The 24,405-nt window shown below is 43.0% G+C and overlaps 1 protein-coding gene across 1 annotated transcript in view; it reads left to right on the forward strand.

Moving 5' to 3' along the window:
- Positions 1-24,405, forward strand: part of LOC121288423 (chymotrypsin-like elastase family member 3B) — a 65,917-nt gene that overhangs the window by 13,154 nt on the left and 28,358 nt on the right. The window contains exon 3 of the mRNA XM_041206956.1: positions 23,014-23,156. Coding sequence (XP_041062890.1) covers positions 23,014-23,156 — 143 coding nt within the window. The remainder of the gene's footprint in view (positions 1-23,013; positions 23,157-24,405) is intronic.

Here is a 24,405-nt window from a genome sequence, read left to right on the forward strand (position 1 = left end):
CGTTTCGAGTCCTCATGACCCTTCAGCAGAACTGAGTGAATCTTAAGAAAGGAGTGAAATATAAGCTGGTTTAAGGTGGGGGGGAGGGGAGGGTGGTGGGGGGGGGGGGGTGCTGAGGGGAGGGGTGGGGGGGGAGAGAAGTTGGGGGGGCTGGGATGGTTGTAGGGACAAGCAAGCATTGATAGGAGCAGATAATCAAAAGATGTCACAGACAAAAGAACAAAAGAACAAAAGGAAAAAACACCAGTGAATTGGAAAAAACAAAAGGAAAAAACACCAGTGAAGCCCAATGCAAACTGGAGGAACAGCACCTCATCTTCCGACTAGGCACTTTACAGCCTTCCGGACTGAATATTGAATTCAACAACTTTAGATCTTGAAGTCCCTCCTCCATCCCCTCCCCCTTTCTGTTTCTTCCCCCTTCCTTTTCTTTTTTCCAATAATTTATATAGATTTTACTTTTCCCACCTATTCCCATTACTTTTAAATCTTTTATGCCCTGCTAGCCTTTCCACCCCACCCCCACTAGAGCTGTACCTTGAGTGCCCTACCATCCATTCTTAATTAGCACATTCGTTTAGATAATATCACCAAAATCAACACCTCTGTGTTCTTTTGTTCTTTTGTCTGTGACATCTTTTGATTATCTGCTCCTATCACTGCTTGCTTGTCCCTACAACCACCCCAGCCCCCCCAACTTCTCCCCCCCCCACCTTAAACCAGCTTGTATATCACTCCTTTCCTAAGATTCACTCAGTTCTGCTGAAGGGTCATGAGGACTCGAAACGTCAACTCTTTTCTTCTCCGCCGATGCTGCCAGACCTGCTGAGTTTTTCCAGGTAATTCTGTTTTTGTTTTGGATTTCCAGCATCCGCAGTTTTTTGTTTTTATCTCCATAACTAAGAAGTACTCTCCTCTGTAGAGCTTTCCCACACTGCTAACACATTGGTTTACACGGATCCTGTGGTCTTACAGCACGGGATTCTTTTTAAAGCTAGAGTCCAACATTTTCCAAACTATTGCCTGTGACTGTTCTGAATCTCCGACATGTGTGTAACCTCATTCAAATATCTTATCCAAAGTCATTGAGTTTCATCTTCCTTTGCTATCAGTGACAGGGTTTCATTAATGACATGTTTAGCCCTTTTTTCTGTCTCAGCCTCAATCATGATTCCTTTTTTTAATGAATCAATATGGATCGTGGAATCTTTGCATGTCCTAGGTTGACAAATGATTTTAATGTATATAATATACTTAGCTATCATATCTGAAAGTGAAAGCAAAGTTATCTCAGTTTCCACCATGCTTCAGAAGTCATTACTGAAGGTTCCATTGATGGTTTCCTTCAGCAAAGCTTATTTTCACTTAGAGTGGAATCTCTACTTGTCCTTGATGGAGAAGGTCACAGACTCTCGGGGGGGGAGGGGGAATTTTATGGGGCTTGCAAGAGCGAAAAACATGGCGGATGGGGTGACTTAAAGAGGTGGGAGCTGAAATTTCGCTTTCCGATTGCAGGTTCAAATTTAGAGATTAACTAATTGGCAAAAGTTGTTGGAAGTAGATGGGAATGTGGAACTTGAAACACTAACAGATCAACCATGATCTTATTGAATGGCGGAGCAGGCTTGAGGGGTAGAATGGCCTGCTCCTGTTCCTATTTCATATGTTCGTATGTTTGTGGTGGGTTGGGCCTCACACCATTCTATGACAGTTTCCGAGTAGTACATTTGCATGCCATGAATGCTCATTACATTAAAATATTTTGTAATTGCATCCTACCCTTGTGGCAAAGTCAGTGGTGCACGACAATCTCATGGTACCCAGTTCACGCTCACTTACAGGTGGCGTGCAACAGTTGGCTTTGTGCAGTTGTATCTGAGGTCAGTAGTTTTCCTGTTGAACTCAACAACACAAGGAAGGGGAGTAGGAGAATAAGCGCTTGCATTGAGGCTTGGGATTGGCAAGAGTGAATCAGTGGTGGAGGGTGTGGAGTGGGGTGGGGGGTATGGAAGAATGAAGTGGGAAGGGCCTGGTGTCCTAGGTGTGGTAGTGGGAACAGCCGGTCAAGGTAAGAAAATGAGAAATCTAAAGGGTGAGGTCAGTATTGTCCACATATGGGTCCGTCTCTGTGTGTTGGCTGGCAGGGTCCTTACAGAACTTTGAGTTCACCTCCAACATTTCAGTTACGCTCACTGTGAGTGATCCCAGACAATGTCCTTTACAATGCATAGAAGGCAGGGCCTGCTGAGCCTGCAAGTTCAGTCATATTCCACAGACTGGAGTACATGAGCATTCGATAAAGAGTGAATGCAAAAACACAACATAGTTTCTTCCATGATAAAGGAAGTGACACTAATTCCCCTGAAATCATCATTGCGTGCCAACCATGCAGCATGGCGGTATATTTAGCTATCTGACTAAACTAATCTCAGCAAATAATGATGATGCACGAATGAATAAACTGAAACCAAATAACGTGAAATATTTACAACTGAAATCTGAAAACACTTGTGCCACCTTTGTGCTCTCAACGCTTACCTTAATAGCAACAGAGTTGGGCAGGAAAGTTGTGGCTGTAATGAAGACCCGCCCTCTTTGTCCAGGGGGTTATTTTATAACCCGTCTGTACCTGCTGCATCATCAACTAACAGTGTGTGTCAGCGCTGAAAGGTTCCCCTTGCTGCATGATCATATGTTTCTCTCATGCACCATGCCAGCACTTTAATTTTTAATTAAAATTGTGAGAGAACTGGCAAAAAGCAAGACAGCATAAGTGGTGCACGCTTCTGGTTCCGCTGTTGGGAATGGCACCATGGTTAAAATTCTGCTCATTGGGCTGGATTTCCCGGCTGGCTTCAGGGCCTCCATTTCAGGACCAAATTGGGGTCCCAAACCCATACTTGCTGCTGGGGTGATACTGGCATCGCAGGTTGCACAGAGCTGGCCTCCTAATTGGCTGCCTCCAAGCTCTGTCCAATTAAGCGGGCAGGTTCTCAATACTGCCAGCTCAATCAGAGAGCTGGCAGCTCTAGAGCCTCAGCAGTTCCACTGGATGAGTTTGCGCTGCTGAGGCAGGTTGGAGATGTCCTTGTAGGAGTTCAGATAAGCAAAACCTTCAGAGGGCTGAAGCTGGCAGGCCCATTGATTGGAGGAGGAATCCCTTTGCTTAGATAGTTTGGGCTGTGAGTGCAGTCTTTTCTTCCAGCCGCCCCATTATTGGGGCATGGAGCTTCCAGTTCTGAGGGCAACACGCTCGTCTCCACTGCGCTGGCAGCCTTGGCACATGGCATAACAAACCGTTCTGATGGTGAGAAAATGCCAGCTGAGCCACAAAGTCACCCATAATCGGCACCTTAGTTAAGTGAACTGTACTCCTGTCTCCATGTAGCTTCTAGGCCACCCCTAGGGGAGTTCCCCAGTGGCAGGAATGCATTGGGGATCTATCCCAATGTGGCTTCCCCCATTTTCCCCTGCTTCCCCCCACCACCTCCAAGCCCACCACCCATGCCTGGGGCTGGGAAAATTCAGCCCATTGTGATGTGTTGGGTGCTGCAAATATCCATTATGGGAGTCCAGCTGGAGATTGTGGCAGAAAGAGTCTGGATTATGCCAAAGGATATGAAGAGCCTGTACTCACTGGTCATGGAGGAGTGAAGGGGGAGATTATATTGTCAAGAGGCTTGGGTAATACTTCAATTAAGGAATCTTATTGTTGATGCAGTCTTTTGGTCAATTCAAACACCCTATTCTTTGTTGTATTATACACAATGTTCCTTAACTTAATGGTTAATTTCACTCAGCAATAGACTGTATTGGAAGAGGGCTGTAACCTGTTCCTTACCCACATGATATTGTTGAAACTGATGCACAGGGAATAATATATAAATGATTGTAATCTAAGTATATATGTAGCTAAATGTGTTCCTAAATGTTGTCTAAATATATCTGTTGTTTATTTATCATTTTCCTCATGTCAACCATATACTCTACATCAGTTAGCGTTCTTCAAAATTTTGCTCTGATAACAGTATCAATGTGTGAAGGAGGCTCATCCAAATGGGATGTATACCTTCAGAGTGGTGATATAACAGAGGCAGCAGCAACACCCTCCAATATCTGGCCCTTAGGGGACATAATGGATCGAGTATTTTAGAGGGAGTGCCGTCCATGAGGGCTGGAGCTTACGGTTGACAACATCACTTTGAAGGCACTTGACACCACAAACAATGGGGACGATGGTTATTTGGCAAGCACCACTTTGGACAGACCTAAATCAATATATAATCGCAGGAATTACAGCACAGAGGAAATGATTTGGTTCTAACTGTAACTATCTCTTCAAGTAACATTTGCTTTCCCTTTCTACATATTTATTTTCCCCTTTTTTTAAACACTTGTCTGATCACAAAGGAACAGGAGGAGGCTACTCAGCCTTTTGACCCTGTCCTGCTATTTAGCTGGCTGATCTGGCATCTTGACTCTATTTACTGGCCTTGGTTCCATATTCTTGAATACTCTTCTGCAATAGAAATCCTCTATGTCAAAATGTTCAATTGAACCACCTGCCCCCTCCAACCTCAACAGCTTTTTGGAGAGGGCAGCTTGAGATTTCCAAAACCCTTCCTGACATCAGTCCTGAACAGCCTAAGATGATATCCCATTTTTCTGGACTCTCCCACCAGAAGAAATAGTTTCTTCTACCATATCAACTCCTTTAATCATCTTGCACATCTCAAATGGATCACTTCTATACTCCAGGAGATATACACCTGGGGCTGGATTTTTGCTACCGAGGTGGGTAACTCAAGTTGGGAAATTATCCAACTTGGCAGACCCACCTTGGTTTAAATTAAACCAAATTTTTGCCCCAGAGAAGCATGGGCAGTATAGAGTCTGGCCCACCAAGCCCAGTAACAGATCATAGGCGGCCACAGGGCAGGCGAGTGCTGATGTGGCCTGGTTCGAAGGCCTGCCTAAGTTCTCTGGGACTTCACTCGATAATTAAAGGAACTGTTAGGACCTTTAGCCTTCACCTGTATGCCAGAGCTGATGGCAAACTCTGTGGTTGACACTGAAACGGCCTAGCAAACCACTCAGTTGTAACAAATCACTATAAAGTCACAAAAAAGGAATGAAACCGGATGGATCACCCGGCATCGACCTAGGCACCGGAAATGACAATGGTAATTACAGCCCTGTCGACCCTGCAAAGTCCCCCTTACTAACACCTGGATGCATGTGCCAAATGTGGGAGAGCTGTCTCATAGACTAGTCAAGTAACAGCCTGATATCGTCATCCTCATGGAACCATATCTTACAGATAATGTCCCAGACTCCATCATCACCATCCCTGGGTATGTCCTGCCCCACCTGCAGGACAGACGCAGGACAGGTGGCAGCACAGTGATATACAGCCGGGAGGGAATTGCCCTGGGAGTGCTCAGCATTGACTCTGGACCCCATGAAGTCTCATGGCATCAGGTCAAACATGGGCAAATAAACCACCTGCTGGTTACCACATACTGTCCTCCCTCAGCTGATGAATCAGTGCTCCTCCATGTTGAACACCACTTGGAGGAAGCACTGAAGGTGGCAAAGGTGCAGAATGTACTCTGGGTGGGGGACTTCAATGTCGACCAAGAGTGGTTCAGTAGCAACACTACTGACTGAGCTGGCTGAGTCTGAAATGACATATCTGCTAGACTGGGTCAGCGGCAGGTGGTGAGGGAACCAACAAGAGGAAAAAACATACTTGATGAAATCCTCACCAACCTGCCTGCCGCGGATGCATCTGTCCAAGACAGTATCAGTAGGAGTGACCATTGTGGAGACGAGGTCCCACCTTCACATTGAGGGTACTCTCCACCATATTGTGTGGCACTACCATCATGCTAAATGGGATAGATTTCAAACAGATCTAGCAACTAAAGACTCGGCATCCATGAGGCGCTGTGAGCAGCAGAATTGTACTGAACACAATCTGTAACCTCATGGCCCAGCATATCCCCCACTCCACCATTACCATCAGGCCAGGGGATCAACCCTGGTTCAATGAACAGTGCAGGAGGGCATGCCAGGAGCAGCACCAGGTATACCTAAAAATGAGGTGTCAACCTGGTGAAGCTACAACACAGAACTACTTGTGTGCTAGACAGCATAAGCAGCAAGTGATAGGCAGAGCTAAGTGATCCCACAACCAGCGGATCAGATCTAAGCTCTGCAGTCCTGCCACAGCCAGTTGTGAATGGTGGTGGACAATTAAACAACTCACTGGAGGAGGAGGCGCCACAAATATCCCCATCCTCAATGATGGAGGAGCCCAGCACATCAGTGCAAAAGATAAGGTTGAAGCATTCGCAACAATCATCAGTCAGAAGTGCCAAGTGGATGATCTATCTTGGCCTCCTCCAGAGGTCCCCAGCATCATAGATGTCAGTCTTTAGCCAATTTGATTCACTCCGCATGATATAAAGAAACAGCTGAAGGCACTGGATGCTACAAAGGCTATGGGGCCTGACAATATTTTGGCAATAGTGCTGAAGACTTGTGCTCCAGAACTTGCTGCACCCTTAGTCAATCTGTTTCAGTACATCTACAACACTGGCATCTACCCGGCTATGTGGAAAATTGCCCAGGTATGTCCTATTCACAAAAATCAGGACAAATCCAACCCGGCCAATTACTGCTCCATCAGTCTACTCTCCATCATCAGCAAAGTAATGGAAGGGGTCATCAATAGTGCTATCAAGTGGCACTTGCTTAGAAATAACCTGCTCACTGACATCCAGTTTGGGTTTTGCATGGGCCGCTCAGCTTCTGACCTCATTACAGACTTGGTTAAAACACGGACAAAAGAGCTGAACTGCTGAGGTGAGGTGAGAGTGACTGCCCTTGACATCAATGCATCATTTGACCGAATGTGGCATCAAGGAGCCCTAGCAAAACTCAAGTCAATGGGAATTGGGGAAAACTGTCCACTGTTTGGAATCATACCTAGAACAAAGGAAGTTGGTTGCGGTTATTGGAGTCAGTCATCTCAGCTCCAGGACATCACTGCAGGAGTTCCTCAGGGTAGTGTCCTAGGCCCAAACATCTTCAGCTGCTTCATCAATGACCTTCCTTCCATCATAAGGTCAGAAGTGGGGATGTTTGCTGATGATTGCACAATGTTCAGCACCATTCGCAACTCCTCAGATACTGCAGCAGTCCATGTCCAAATGCAGCAAGACCTGGGCAATATCCAAGCTTGGGCTGACAAGTGGCAAGTAACATTCGCACTACACAAGTGTCAGGTAATGACCATCTTCAACAAGAGAGAACGCAGCCATTGCCCCTTGATGTTCAATGGCATTACCATTACTGAATCCCCCACTATCAGCATCCTTGGGGTTACCATTGACCAGAAACTGAACTGGACTAGCCATATAAATGCTGTGGCTACAAAAGCAGGTCAGAGGCTAGGAATCGTTCGATGAGTAACTCACCTCCTGACTCCCCAAAGCCTGTCCACCATCTACAATGTACAAGTCAGGAGTGTGATGGAATACTCCCCACTTGCCTGGATGAGTGCAGCTCCCACAGCACTCAAGAATCTTGACACTGTCCAGGACAAAGCAGCCTGCATGATTGGCACCACATCCACAATCATTCAGTCCCTCCTCTCCAATGCACAGTAGCAGCGGTATGTACCATCTACAAGATGCACTGCAGGAATTCACCGAGGCTTCATCAACAGCACTTTCCAAACCCATGACCACTACTATCTGGAAGGACAAGAGCAGCAGATAGATGGGAACACCACCAACTGGAAGTTCCCCTCCAAGTCATTCACCATCCTGACTTGGAAACATATCGCTGTTCCTTCACTGTCTCTGGGTCAAAATCCTGGAACTCCCTTCCTAACAGCATTATGGATGTACCTACACCACATGGACTGCAGCAGTTCAAGAAGGCAGCTCACCACCACCTTCCCAAGGGCAACTAGGGATGGGCAATAAATAGATAAAAACAAAAAAACTGCGGATGCTGGAAATCCAAAACAAAAACAGAATTACCTGGAAAAACTCAGCAGGTCTGGCAGCATCGGCGGAGAAGAAAAGAGTTGACGTTTCGAGTCCTCAATATCTGAATATTGAATTCAACAACTTTAGGTCTTGAGCTCCCTCCCCCATCCCCACCCCCTTTCTGCTTCCCCCTTCCTTTTGTTTTTTTCCAATAAATTATATAGATTTTTCTTTTCCCACCTATTTCCATTATTTTTAAATATTTTTAAATCTTTTATGCTCTCCCCACCCCCACTAGAGCTATACCTTGAGTGCCCTACCATCCATTCTTAATTAGCACATTCGTTTAGATAATATCACCAACTTTAACACCTATGTGTTCTTTTGTTCTATTGTTGGTGACATCTTTTGATGATCTGCTTCTATCACTGCTTGTTTGTCCCTACAACCACACCAACCCCCTCCACTTCTCTCTCTCTCTCTCTCTCTCCGCCCCCCCCCCCCCACACACCTTAAACCAGCTTATATTTCAACTCTTTCTTGGACTCGAACTCAAGTTCTGTCGAAGGGTCATGAGAACTCGAAACGTCAACTCTTTTCTTCTCTGCCAATGCTGCCAGACCTGCTGAGTTTTTCCAGGTAATTCTGTTTTTGTTATGGGCAATAAATGCTGGCCCAGCCAGCGAAGCCCACATCCCATGAATGAATAATAAAAAAAGAATGAACTATTTACAATGTATATGCACAACCAACACTCCAGCTCCACCAGGATATTGTCAAGAGCTTAACTCCTGATCTTTAAACAGCTGGGTAGCAGAATTCAGTTGGTGGAACTCCTATTGCTAATTTCTCATAACCACATGAACCAGGTTACTTTGCCTCCCTGATATGTTGGGGGTTCCACTCCTTGGGGCTTCTTGGACTCAGGGATGCTGCCCAGTTGGTCTGACTAGGTCTCCAGTAGCTGTATGCCCATGCCACTTCCACTTCCTGGTTCTCTAGCCACCGTCAAAGGCTTCAAGCTGCCCTATTCATGGCCTTGGCTCTTACCATGCTGTAACCCACAAGTCCTAGACATCTGCTCCTTGCTGTCTCTTCAGCCCTTGCTCTCTCCTCATGGCCTTTGGTTCTGCCCCCACCCACAGCCTGCTAAAGACACCACTCTCTGAACAAAGGGGCCCACATAGGCCAACCAGCTTCCATATCCATTGCTGTCCCCCAACATTACTATCTACCAGAAGAGGCCCCGCTATATAGCATTGATAGGAGAATAAGAGATAGTCCTTGGCTTCTCCCTCACTCTAGAAAAGAGGATTCTGACAGCCACAGAGATCTCACTGTCTAATCACAGTCAGGGACATTGAGAGACTTGAGAGTTCATGTCTTATCATAGTATCATAATTTGTGTGGGCTGTTATAACAATGCCTGGATCATGCTATTCTTTGGCTGGACATTGGTAGACAGGCACTCCTGATCTTAAGGGACATGATGCCTGTTAATGGCAAAGATGACTTAAGCTGTGGCTATGGAAATATCTAATGCAGACCCATGAAATTTGTAATATCCACATTCATTCCACATGGAACAGGAGCGGAGCATTAAATGTATTTCCCTTGGACCTTTTCATCTGACCATATCTTATAGAGTGTTGGATTCAGCTTGGTATATCTTAAGAAGACTTCATAGTCATATGTAGGTTAATTGTAAGTCTTTATTGACTCTTAGAACTATTTACAAATATACAGTAAAGGGTTCAAGCTAGGAGCTGTCTCCATGCTTGCTGGTACACACTGCTCTGTCCAACACCCCTAGGTGCGGGTCATGTGCCTCTTAAATCACCGTGTGGGTGGAACTGTACTCAGTCTCACGTTATCCTTTTATGTGTCAGACCCTAATACTATATCATTGAGGCAGCATACATTCGATAACATAAATTCCATTTCTCTATTTCAAAGGGTCTCCAAAGACCCTGTTCCCAGAGTGCTCAGGGAACCTGGACCATCTTCCAAACACCTGTTACAAACATTGCACAAGTGTCTGCCCAGACACACCCAGTGTGGAAGTTTCATTTAGAAAGGTGCAGCAAGTGGCCATGACAGTAGAGGAGTCGGAACCAGCTAAATGGAGGGGCGGGGCCAAACATTGTGCTGCAAGGGTCATGAATGGGCTGAGGGACGCTTAAGGTGAAGTGCTAGTACTTTATGCAGTTTTTCTCGGAGGATGTTCAGAGTGCTCTGCATGATATGTTGGAGATTCTGCAGAGCCAGCTCTTGCATTGTTGCAGCTTAATTATGAGGACTTGGTAAACCTGGAGTCCAAGCGAGCAGCATCCATGAGCATCTGCAGGAAACTGCTTCTGAACACCTGACTGTAGAATAGGCACTGCTTCTCTCATGGATACTGTGACTGGGGCTATTGAAAGTTGAAACAACAATTTGCATTTGCATTGTAGTGAAGCATCCCAAGGTGCTTCACAGGAGTGTTATCAAACAAAATTTGACATCGAGCCACTCAAGGAAATTTTAAGACAGGTGACCAAAAGCTAAGGTTTAAAAGAGTATCTTAAAGAAGGAAAATGAGGAAGCGAGGCAGAGAGATTTAGGGAGGAAATTCCAGAGTTTACTGCCTGGGCAGCTGAAGACATGGCCACCAATGGCAAAAGGGATGAGGTGGCGCAGGTGGCATTAAAATTGGGGATGCTCAAGAGGCCAGATTTTGAGGAATTGTCAACAGCCTCTTACTCCCAGATTGGCAGCCGACGGAAAGTTTTGTAGAGAGTCGGCATTGAACTCATGATTGAACAACCTGTTCAACAGGCTTACTATCTTCTGACAGAAGACAAACCTCCTGACATCTACCCTCGCGTAACTTATATACATGAACTGTTTGGGAATTATGAACCCATTTAGCCAGATCCTTACTCTCTCAACCCCTTTCCATTTTTTTCCATGTTTATTGTAAATATTCTTCATGTTGCTCCTGCAGAATGCATGACACCTGCCTTTATCCAGGTCAAATACTATTTGGCAGAATTTTTTAAAAAAATATTCATTCATGGGATGCGGGCTTCGCTGGCTGGACCAGCATTCATTGCCCATTCCTAATTGCCCTTGAGAAGGTGCTGGTGAGTTGCCTCCTTGAACCGCTGCAGTCCAGCTGTTGTTATACCCACAGTGCTGTTAGGGAGGGAGTTCCAGGATTTTGACCCAGCAACAGTGAAGGAACAGCGATATGGCTCCAAGTCAGGATGGTGAGTGACTTGGAGGGGAACTTCCAGTTGGTGGTGTTCCCATGTATCTGCTGCCCTTGTCCTTCTAGATGATAGTGGTTGTAGGTTTGGAAAGTGCTACCTAAGGACCTTTGGTGAGTTGCTGCAATGCATCTTGTAGATGGTACACACTGCTGTCACTGTGCGTCGGTGGTGGAGGGTGTGAATGTTTGTGGATGTGGTGCCAATCTCCCAGCACATCCCAATCTGCTCATAGAAATTTGTTCTCCTCCACTGTCCTAAAGCATGCTGGGATTTTTGTAATGTCCACAAACCCATGGACCATCCCCCAACACCTGTCTCTGGGTCATTTATGAAGATGGTCGAAAGCAAAGTGGTGTGTGGAACACCACCAGTGACCGGCCTTCAAGCATATTCAGGGCTCTTAATATTAACTTTCTGCTGGCAGGGGTACATCCAATTCTTACGCATTGTAAAACCTTCTTGCTGATGTCTTAGTGCAACATATTGTTATCAAAGGGTTTCTGAATATTCAAGTGGACAATATTTGAAATCCTCATCCACTAACATAGACCTTCTTCAAAACATTAAATTAGTAAGTCATGACTTTCATTTCCAAAAGCTGCGTTGAGTGTCACTGATGTCTCCTTTTCTAGCCAGTAATCATAAGAAGCATCTCTCTATGATCCCCTCGAGCATTGTCCCAATAACTGACTCCAGTCTAATGGGCCCAAAGTTCCCAGGATTCGACTTGTCGTCCTTTATGATAATCAGAGCAACATTAGCATCCTTTCAATCCAATGGAACAATCCCAGATATAAAAACAGAAAATGCTGGAGGAACTCAGCAGATTTGGCAGCATCAGTGGAGAGAGAAACAAAATGTTTCGAGTCCAGTATGACTCTTCTTCAGAACAATCCCAGTGCCTAGTAAGCTGTTAAAGATATGGGGAAGAGCTTTTCAGAGCATGTCTCCCATCTCTTTAATCTCTTTAAGTTGGAGGAAATGGTGGTGTGGAGGAGCAGTGGTAATGTCTCTACACTAGTGATACAGAGGGCCAAGCTAATGCTCTGGGGACATGGGTTCAAATACCACCAAGACAACTGCTGACATTAAAACTCAATTAATAAATCTGGACTCTAAAGCTAGCCTCAGTAATGGTGACCATGATAACTATCGTTGATTGTCATAAAAGCCCTTCTGGTTCACTAGTGTCCTTTAGGGAGGGAAGTCTACCATCTTTCCTTGGCCTATGTGTGACTCCAGACCTACAGCAATGTTAATGACTCTTAACTGCCCTCTGGAATGGCCTAGAAAGATCAAGGATAATGGACAACAAATGATGGCCTTGCCAATCATGCTTACACTCACATCCATGAAAGAAAGAAAAAAAACATCTCTGGTGGATGTCATTAATACCAATAATAAGGACCCTTATCCTTTGTAAAATAACATCCTCAGTTATTTTCTTCTCTACAACATAACCCCTGGCTGGTAATTTAGCTTTGAACACAAGAGTGAAAATTGCTGCAAAGTACTCATTTAACACCTTGTGAATTGATTTGAATCTGTCCTGAGGCTTCTTTTAATGCCTGTCGCATTTTATTGCAATAATAAAAGCAGGTGGATTTTCTAACTTCAAACATCGCTAGTTTGGCCATTGCTAACACAATTATCTAATATCTTTTTCTCCATTGATCTCCTAGCTTCTTAAATTTCACTTAATTTTGCATATCTTTCTCTATTCTCTTGTGAATCAGTTTGTAGAGTAATAGGTTCACATCAGAATGCTGATGCAATAATGATATCGGATCACATGACTGAGAAGTAAGCGAGATCTTGAAGGAGGAGAAGCTCTATCCTTGTGCAGAGGTCCAAATATGTAAACATATACTGTAAATAAAGAGTAATGGTTTTAAGAAACTACAGACTTGAGCAGCATACTTTGGGAGAATAGACAATCGCCAAAACCCCAATCTAGACCTCATCCACACAATGAAACATGGCGGCAGTGTGTAAAAGACCCACTGAACCTTAAACAAAAGATACAAAGCTGACAAGAAAAGACATCCACGAAGGAAGTACAAAAGGAAAAAAAATTGAGATGTTGAAATATCAAGGGAACAGGAGATGCAAGCTGTGACATAGATCCAGAGACCAGACAGCAGTGAGCACAGGCCTGAAGCAGCAACAGGAACAGCAACAGCAGGAGCAGCGGAACAGAAGCAGGAACAATTCCAGGACTCAACAGAAGCGTGGAATCCACACTTCCACTCCCAGGATCATTTCTGAGTGCAGAAGGCTTGCAACTGGCCCAGAGCTAAGACAACTGGGGAAAACAGTTCACAAGATATGGATCTGCTTCAAGATTACACAAAAATATCAAAAAGAACAGGTTAGTATGCTACTTATTGCTGTAGGATCAATTGTTAACGATGTGACAACAAGGCAGGGGGTTGATGAGATATCAACTTCTTATGAAGAGGTTCTGCAAGTTCGACTCTTATCCCATTGGAATTTAATAATAGACTAGGCTGCATTTAATTAAAGAAAGTAAAGGCCAGGCAAAAGCATGGATTTGTTAATCAATGACCTCTGGAGGCTGGCAGGGAACTGCAATTATGGAATCTTAAAGGATGAGCTGATTTGTAGCAGCATTGTAGTCAGGGTCCTAGGTGAAGCATTATCAGATCTCTTAAAGGCAAGAGAGGATTTAACACTAGTTAAATGGATGGACAGAGAAGATTGCAAGGGAAATGGAACTCAGGAAGCAGAATTGGGTGTTTGTTTGCAGGGAAGGAGAGGCCCTGCGGATAAGATCGAGTTAGACCATTCAGCTTGTAGGCCATAAGAGAGAAAACGTGCAAAAGTCTAATCCCACCAAAATGGGAGAAAGAGTGCCAACTGCCATTCTGAGATATCTATGGCATGAACAAACCAAGCAAGTGAGATGAATGTCCAGCCGGTGGAGGGTGGGGGCAGAATGCAACAAACTGTAGAAAAATAGGCCACTTCAAAACTGTCGCTTGGAAGTACTGACAACCTGTAAAAAGAGGGAGAAAAATTTAAAACAGAGTCATATCCAAGAAGTGAAAGAATCACAAGCAAAGTAACTAACCATCCTGGAGGAGGTAAATGATACTGAAAACAAGTATTGGAATATTAAACCTGAAATGGATGGACACCCTGCAGAGTTTAAACTAGACACAGGGGCAGGGGTTTCTGTATTATCAGATGAAGTCAAATAGCTCAAAAAGATTACATTGCAACCCTCATCTATCAAATTACAAGGTTCTGGTGGGACAATTTTAAAGGTTTGCCAACTCATGGCAAAAGTGAAATATAAAAATTGTGAAATCCGCAAGTCTCTCTATGTCATTCAAAATCAGGAGCGCTTCTGCTAAGCAGAAAAACATGCCTAAAACTGAAATGAATTTATATTGTGGATGAAGTTGCTGATGAGAATTACAGTGGTACATTTTGAAATGAGTTTCCAAAATAGTTTACTGGGGTAGGGAAGTTGAAGACGAAGAGCCATATCATGAGCTGATGCTGAACCAATTTGCCTCTTTATACCGAGGAGTCCCACATCCACTCTTGGCCAAAGTCAAAGGTAAAATTGAAAAGATGCAGCAGCAAAGGGTTATCTGACCGGTCACTAGGCCAACAAAATTGTGTTCAGGAATGGTTACGGTCCCAAAGCCAAATGGTTCTATGAGAATCTGTGTGGATGTAACTCAACTAAACAAATCAGTGGAATGCAAGAATCACCCAATGGCCTCAGTAGATGCAAACCCTGCCAAGAGCATTTTATTTGTCAATTAGATGCAAACAGTGGATTTTGACAGTTGCCTCTGGACAAAGAATCCAGATTGCTGACCCTTTGGTCGTTATTGTTTCAATAGATTGCCATTTGGAATAATGTCTGCTCCAATAATTTCCCATAGAACAGTGTCTCACACTTTAGAAGGCATGGAAGGTGTAATATGCTATATGGATCATATACTCATACATGGATCCATGAGAGAAGAGATTGATCGCAGGATCTGAGCAGTCCTGAGCGTCTTAAAGGATGCAGGCCTAATATTAAATGAAAAATGTGAGTTGGCCAAACCTATTTATGCTAGATTACATAGTACAAGCCACTGGAATCACAGTTGATTTACAAAAAATGGACATGATCAGAGAATTTCTGCAACTCAGGAACATAACTGAGCTTCAAAGGTTCCTTGAGATGGTCAACCAAGTTGGCAAGTTCCTAACAAATTTAGCAGAGGTCAGTGAGCCCTTGAGACAGCTATTGAGACAGAGTCAACAGTGGAATGTAGATCAGCAAAATGCTTTGGAACGGATTAAACAACTTCTAATCTCTTCTGAAATCTTGGAACCCTATGATCCTGAACCAACCATAGTAGCAGCAGATGCATTGTCTACAGGACCGGGGGCCTATTTTATTTCAAATGCAGTGAGGTGACCAGTCTACTATGCCTCTAGGTCGCTAACAGAAACAGAACAGCAATATGCCATGATAGTAAAAGAAGCATTTGCCGCAATGTGGGCATGCAAAACATTTTCAGACTATGCCATGGGATTGCATTTCAAAATAAAAGCAGACCATAAGCCACTTTGTCACTCTTTTGAACATGAAAGAAATTGCAAAGATGCTACCCAGAATCCAACAGTTCAGATTAAGATTGATGAATGAGATATGACTCCACCACAGCGTATGTGCAAGGGAAGTATCAAACAATGGCAGACACTGTTATGAATACCATCAGAAGGAACTAAACTAGAGGATTTACACCTCATCGAAAAGGTTGAAGCATATACATTCTTAATCACTCAATACTTACCAGCTATTGCAAAAAGTTGCAGGAAATAAAGCAAGCCCAGCAACAAGATGAAGAATGTCTCCATGTCCGAGAATATTGTCTGGAAGGATAGCCAGACTATAACCCCACTAACCCAAAACTACAGCAATACTTTGAACATCACTGGCACCTCACTGTCATTCACAAGTCATGAGTTTTCAAGAGAGAATAGGCATATCAAAAGCACTTTGGTTTGATATTCTTCAAAAATTTGACCAAGGTCATATAGAAATAGCAAAGTGTCATGCAGGAGCACAGCAACCACTCTGGTGGCCAGGTGTTACCCACTCTATAGAAGAAATGATTTCTAACCATCTCACTTGTGCCATAAACAGCCAAGAATAAAAAGAACCATATTTCCTTCTTCTCTTCCATCAAGGCTGTGGGAGTGTCTGGGGATAGACTTATTTGAATTTAAAGTGAAAACGTGACTTTTGCCATTGGTGGACTGAAGTAAACAGACTGCATTGTATCACAGCAGAAGCAGCCATTCGATCCCTCAAGAGAATTTATTCAATGCAAGGCATTCCGGATATTGTCGTGTCCAACTGGGGCACAATTTGCTAATGAGCTATTCCACAATTTTGCAAATGAATATGGTTTTGTTCATGTAACCAGTCCACTTCGCTATCCTCAAGTGAATGGAGAAGCTGAGAGAGGGATAAGAACCATTAAAGATTTGTTGAAGAAAAACGAAGACCTTAATCTAACTCTTCTGAATCATTGAACTTCATCACTGCAAAATGGTTTCTCACCATCAGGGTTACTAACGGGTAGGAAATTGAGAACACAGCTTCTATCTCTAGAACAAAAACTCAAATCGAATATCACCACGAAGGACCACGAGAGGGTAAATCAACGTGAAGAAGAACAGAGAAACAACCAAGCCAGAACTTTAATAACAGACATAGAGCACGTGAGTTAGCGCTGCTGAAGCCCGGGTAGAGAATATGGGTCTGAGATCAACAGAAGAGGCCCAATCATTGAAAAAACTCCCCAACCAAGATTGTACAGGTTTGAGACAAACACGGTATCATAAGGAGAAACCGTAGCAGCTTAATATCCTTGGAGAGAAAGCCAATAGAAACTTGGACTGACTACTCAGATCCTGAAGAAACAGAAAGACTTACTACAAGCTCTACAGCCACCCAGGATAAGATCACTCACACCGACAGAAGGGAGAGTATGGAATATTCTCAAAAGGAGATCAGGACAAGATCAGGGAGATTGGTCAAGGTACCTCAAAGACTAATCCTGTGAAGTCTCAGGCTTCAGGGGAAGATGTAGGAGGATGTAAATATGATAGGGATAGAGAGATGTAGAGTAAAGGGTTAATATCAGAAGCAAATATGGCACTGATGTCATGTCAGATCACATGATTGAAAAGTAAGAGCGTTTTAAGTATTGCTGAAAAAAAGACAATTTTTGTCAAAGCTTTTCATCTTGCACTCATCAGGACAATGATGCTGAAATGGGACACATCAAAGACATCCTGTGGGATAATGACGACCCTGATCAGATAATTTTGTGCTGTACATCACACAAACTCATGAATGGGTCCAAAGTATCACTTTGGACCCTGAAAAGTGCCCAGTCTACCTCAGAATACATTGGAAGGGCAAGGTATCTCAAAGATTTGTGCAACAGGTGAAGCTAGCTGTTTCATGCTGCTACTATCCAGTAGCAACGTGAGTGGTATTCACCACTAACAGGATGCTGCTGTCAAGCCAAAAAAACATTCTACCTATCACACAAATGAATAGTGTGGTGTATGAATTTCAGTGCCTGTGTGATGCTAGGTATGAAGGCCAGACAAACCAAAGACTGACAGATCCTATCAAACAGCATGTCCCTTCTGCTGTTCGCAACAGGCAGGGTACAGATTGTACCCAACCAGCCCATGCTTGCAAAACTCAAAACACTGTGTCCAACATTAGATATGATTCTGTGATTGGACAACACTTGTTAAATAATCCTCAGTGCGCTAAGAATTACACTGACAGCCAATTTAAGATCATCAGTCAGGCTTACAATGCGGCACATTTGTGTGTACTGGAATCCACACATATTAATACACAGGGCCATGTTCTTTGCAGACAGATAGAACATGAACACACATTGTGCCTGTTTCAGCTTCGCAAAATTAGTGATGGCCGTTTGCTAGTTTATTCCCCAGGGCAATATCTTGACCAATCAGAGTCAAGCTGCCTAGTTTAAATTTCAAGCAATGCTTGGCAGTTAACTGTCAGTTACCATTAACCATTCTCCATGGCAACGCTCCTATCAATCAAAGTCCACTTGCCAACCAATCAGCACTCTTTTCTCAATATGTTGTTTCCACCTGACATTGGTATTTTCTTGCGCATTGTCCTTGTGAGTCCAAGCTGAAAAGCTCCAACAAAAAATGTCTCTTTTTCAGCAAGACTCATGTTCTGCACTACCAAATGACTGTAAGAGAGATTCAGAAGGAGGAGAAGCTCCAACCTCGTATGGAGGTCCAAATGTGTACATACTTGCTGTAAATAAAGAGTAATGGTTTTAAGAAATTGCAGACTTGAGAATAGACAATTCCCAAAACCCCCGCCTAGGCAGCAAACACACAACAAAATATATTCCTTTAATCTGTAAAAATATTTTTGATTATCCTTGCACATATTTAATTAGCCATTTTGACTTGCTAACTTTCCCTTTGATTTATGAATGGCACAGTTCAGTTAACTGCCAAGCATTGTTTGAAATTTAAACCAAGCAGCTTGACTCTGATCGGCCAAGATATTGCCCTGGGGAATGAACTAGCAAACGGCTGTCACTTATTTTGCAAAGCTGGAACAGGCACAATGTGTGTTCATGTTCTATCTGTCTGCAAAGAACAGGGCCCTGTGTATTAGTATATGTAGGTTCCAGTACACATAAATGTACCACATTGCAAGCTTGACTGACAATCTTAAATTGGCTGTCAGTGTAATTCTTAGCGCACTGAGGATTATTTAACAAATGTTAACCAATCATGGAATCACATCAAAATGTCGGACACAGCGTTTTGAGTTTTGCAAGCACGGGCTGATTGGGTACGGTCTGTACCCTGCTTGTTGTGAACAGCAGAAGGGGCATGCTGTTTGATATGACCTGCCAGTCTTTGGTAGGGTCAGTGTGTTGTGGTCAGAATGATTGAACTGGAATGGGTTGGATAATGGATTTAGGTGAAAAAACCTGGAATCACAGCACCCTCTGATGTCAGCTGTGGCTTAGTGTTGGCACTCTTGCTTCTCAAGCTCCAATTCAGGGATAAATGTTTAGGCTGACATTCCAGTGCAAGTACTGAGGCAGTGCAGCACTGTTGAAGGTGCTGTCATTTGAATAAAGGGCCTAGCTGCCCTCTCTGGTGAATGTGAGAAGTCCCACAGCGCTATTTGAAGAAGAACAGGGGAGTTGTCCTGGCCTATACTTTATACCTCACATAGCACCTAGAACAAATCATCTGGCCGTTTATTTCATTATTGTTTGTGGGAGCTTGCTGTGCACAATTTGGCATTTGCAAATCCTAAATTTTAATAGTGACCTTGCTTCAAAATGCTTCATTGGCTGTAAACGCTTTGGACACCCTGAGGTTGCGAAGGGAACTATGGAGATTCAAGACTTTCTCGCTTGCTTTCCTCTCAGCCAATGGTTGATGCTATACTTTGTCTATCTTCCAGGTTTGTTCATCAGTAGGCAGAGCTCCAGTATTCACCAAGCAGTCAGCTGTCTCATCTCTCTCTTCCTTCAAATGGTAGTAGCTAGTGATTACTAAACAAAAACGCATCATGGTCAATCCCAGTGGGTTTCTCATTCCCATGACCAGTCCCAGTGTGTTTCCCATTCCCATGGCCAATCCCAGTGGGTTTCTCATTCCCATGGCCAACCCCAGTGTGTTTCCCATTCCCATGGCCAATCCCAGTGGGTTTCTCATTCCCATGGCCAACCCCAGTGGGTTTCTCATTCCCATGGCCACTCCCAGTGGGTTTCTCATTCCCATGACCAATCCCAGTGAGTTTCTCATTCACATGGTCAATCCCAGTGGGTTTCTCATTCCCATGGCCAATCCCAGTGGGTTTCTCATTTCCATGTCTGCTAGTATTTTATTGCTCAAACAACACCTGCACTTTAATAGAGAGAAGAAAAAAAGGAGCACCTTGCCCTTTATAGCACCTTTCCCAACCTCAGGATATTCTAAGCACCTCACCACCATTGAAGTACTTTCAAAAAGTAGCCACTGTTGTAGGGAAACTTAGTAAACAATTGCACAGCAAGTTCCCACTAAGACCAATGAGATAAATGACCAGATAATCTATCTTAGCTGTTGGCTGAAGGATAAACATTGCCTAGGCCACCAGGAGAACTCTTTATCTTCAAATAGGTCGAATGGACCTTTTATGCCAACCTAAAAGGGCTAACATCAACCTAACATCTCATCTGAAATCCTTCTGGAATCCGTCAAGACGCTAGTCCTGCCTGTTCTCTTTAGTGGATAATCTCTGAAATGCTGGACTCATATGAATGGAATCATGCCCAACATAATTTTTATAGAAAAACTCAGCAGGTCTGACAGCATCTGCGGAGAGGAATACAATTAACGTTTCAAGTCCATATGACTCTTCATCAGATTCTAATGAACAGTCATACGGACTCGAAAAGTTAACTGTGTTCCTCTCTGTAGATACTGTCAGACCTGCTGAGATTTTCCAGCTATTTTTGTTTCAGATTTCCAGCATCCGCAGTATTTTGCTTTTATCATAATATTTATGGATATCTGTTAGGCCATCTTACACATTAACATCTCAAGCTCCTCACTTGGGACGCCTCTTCAGATGTAGCCAGGCTATATGTGTCTAGTGTTAGACACCTGCTTTCTGAGTTGAGTGGACATCAGGTACAGTTGCACCAATCTTTCTCCTCCCCACATTATACATCCTCTGCCTCTTCCTCTGCAGCACTGCCAAAGGAACACTCAAAGAAATCCCCATTCAAAGAATTTTCTTGCTGCCAGTGAAGGAGCAACAAAAAGTGTGCAAATGTACCCTCACTGTGGAAATAAAACACTGACAAGTACCACAGCTACTCATGCACTATGGGCATTGCTGATATAGATAGCCAAAGATAGAAACAATTCTATATATCTATTGTATGTCAGCTTATAGGAACCTAACAACAACAGGAAGCCATTCAACCCATTGAGTCTGTTCCAGCATTTAATTAAATCATAGCTGATCTACATTTTAACTCCATTTGCCCATCCTAGTTCCATAATAACCTGGCCAAACAAAAATCTATCAAATTCAGTTTTTAAGTTTTCAATTTATCCCCAGCCTCAACAATTATTTTGTTGGGGGAAGAGTTCCAGATTTCTGCTACCTCTAGTGTAAGAAAATGCTTCCTGACATCTCCCTTGAATGGCCTAGCTCAACTTTTACGATCATACCACAATGTTCTGGAATCCCCCCATCAGAGGAAAGAGTTTTTCTCTCTCAACCCTATCAAACTCTTCAATCATTTGCTATGACATGGTAGATGAATTTTGACAGGTGGACCAAATCCACAAGGGAAACTTCATCAAGCTATCACAATGGTTTTGCAATTTGTATTTATTATGAGAAGATGTGTGTACCAACTTCAGAAGTAATGAGCTCACCAAGATCTTTAGAGATTTTAAAAATAAAATTAAAATATTTGCACACCCCCTTTAAGGCAACAGGTTAAAATAGATTTTAGATTTTAAACAGAACCAGCAAGTTAACACAGTGGAATTCCAATGACTTTTCCCCAACTTACACAGCGGACTCATGCATACAAGACTGGAGGCTTCATTAGGGCTATTTCACACACTCCTGTTAGATCTTATATGGCCTTCTTTTTACATAGCCTTTCGTTCTCCTTTATATATGTTTCTCTCTTTTTAATATGTAAATTCTATTGCTCCATATATCTTTGAAATTGTATCTTCCTCATAATATAAAAACGTTCATGTTGTCAATATTGTCAGTAACCTCTGGGAAAAATAAACACACTCCCTAGCCTTGCTTATCTGGCTAGTTGTAAACAGACTAAGATCCCCTTAAAATCCAAATAATCCCTTCATCTATCTAAAAATGCAAATTCTCTTCACACCTTACATGCTAAGCCAGCATCCATGTTTACTCATTAGCATGTCAAGCATCTAGCTTCTTTAGATGATTCCAAGCTTGCAGTCTACTTGACACCAAATGTAATTACATCATACAAAGACACACCCAAATATACTTACTCACATAAATCTATTTCACAATAAGCCAGAAAAATATTATGAAAATTATTATACTTTCATCACATATTTTAAACAAATTCATTAGGCCATCCCTAAATCTGCTATACCTGAGAGAATTCAAGCCTAGTCCATGAAACATGTCCTCAGAATTTGACCCTTTTAGCACTAGTAATTATGGCATTATGTGCAAGTGCCAATGAATGGAAGAGGACTTGTGATGCAATGGGTAGTGGCCCTGTGTCAATGCCAAAAATTTTGGATTTGAGTCCCACCCAGGACTTGATGGCCAAGGAAGGTATGTTCATAGTGTGGCCAAACAGGTTGAGTATCAACCTGTAAATCCTTGCAGCACGTGCCAATGGCAGGTGGTAAGAGTGGGAGTGATTCCTGGTCAGCCATGTGATGTAAATGAACATTGGAGGCTCTACCATCACTATCCATAGCAGTAAACTTGCCATGGCAACTTGGACTCCCTGAGTTATCTGTACCAAATTGCCACCATGTGCAAACAGAGTGCTGCCAATTAAAGATTTCAAATTAGATATTGTATTATTGAATTTCTTTCTATGGACCAGAATGAAACATGATCTGTTTTTATGTTGACTGACGTTGTGTTTGACATTATGTAGCAAAGGGCCCTAAACCACGCAAGTTGCAGCAAGCGCTTCTTCCAGCGGTCGAATACGACACCTGCAGCCGGTCTGACTGGTGGGGAACCGATGTGATAGACACCATGATCTGTGTTGGAGGTTATTCCAAGACTGCATGTGAAGTATGTCACTAAGTCTACATGGTTTAATTAAATGTTATCGTATCTGCATCAAAGGAAACCATTGCCTTAAAAACAAACTTTTGCTTTGCTTACACTCTGTGATTTTTAAAATTCTTTCATGGGATGCGAGTGTCACTGGCAACGCCAGCATTTGTTGCCTACCCTAATTGCCCTTGAGAAGGTGGTGGTGAATAATTGAATCAGGGGAGTGAATGTGTGGTATTAATCCATTGGATCACTGCCCTTTCACCTCCAAGCTCTGAGTTAAAATCTAGTCTGTTCGGATGGGATACAAGTCTTTCCTTTTGGCCGTAAGTAGTTTAATGAGAATGAACTTACTCAATCTTATTCCAGCTTCCAGTTGTGTGCAAGTCCACAGGATGAAAGTACATATTATTTGGTAGTAACTGGCAGATGAACCCTGAGAGGAGAACTGTAGTGAATGGAAACGTTACAGTACTGAGTGAGAGAACGTTCTGAGTGAGAGTCCAGGGGGTGAGAGTTTTGGAATAGAGTAGAGAGCATTTTACCTCTGATTTTGGAATGCAGGATGAAGGTTAAGAGTTAAACAGTCTTCCATTTCCCAGTGCTGGAACCCCTCCCATCAAAGACAAACTAATTTCCTACCCTTGCAAAATCTATGTTACTTAAAAATAATTGGACATCCCAATCACCTTGAACAGAGTGTAAGGAACTCAAAATGCAAGAGATATTATAGGATTTTTAAAATTACAAAGTGTGCATGGAATGTCTTATGGATAATAAAAGCTACCCAACAATAGTAGCCAAATTTCAGATCCAAATTAAAATCATAGTTCTGATAAATTTGACTAAAATGCCAACACTTTATCCAATGGAGTTACTGGGTTCTGATCTGCTAATCTCACTTAGGAAAGTGTGAATTCATGGTAACTCACAGAGAGGCAGAATATTCATTTAATAATCTGATTTCTTATTCCCATTGACAGATTTCTTCTGGAGGTGAGGAGGGTGAAAATTCTAACCTCATTTTATGTAAGACTGGGTTTGTGTATCTCTATGTTTCTTTATATTGGGAGAAGTATCAATTGTAACCAGGCAGCTTGAGAGGAATAAATACATTGCATTGGGAATGCACTCCTCTGTTCAAGTATCTACATTTTATTGAATCTTACTGTACCATGGCTCTAAAGTCTCAGAGTTACTTTATTCTTTCATGGGATGTGGGCAATGCTGGCAAGACCAGCATTTGTTGCCCATCCCTAATTGC

This window comes from Carcharodon carcharias, chromosome 15 (assembly GCF_017639515.1).
Source record: "Carcharodon carcharias isolate sCarCar2 chromosome 15, sCarCar2.pri, whole genome shotgun sequence".
In the NCBI taxonomy this organism is placed as follows: domain Eukaryota; kingdom Metazoa; phylum Chordata; class Chondrichthyes; order Lamniformes; family Lamnidae; genus Carcharodon; species Carcharodon carcharias.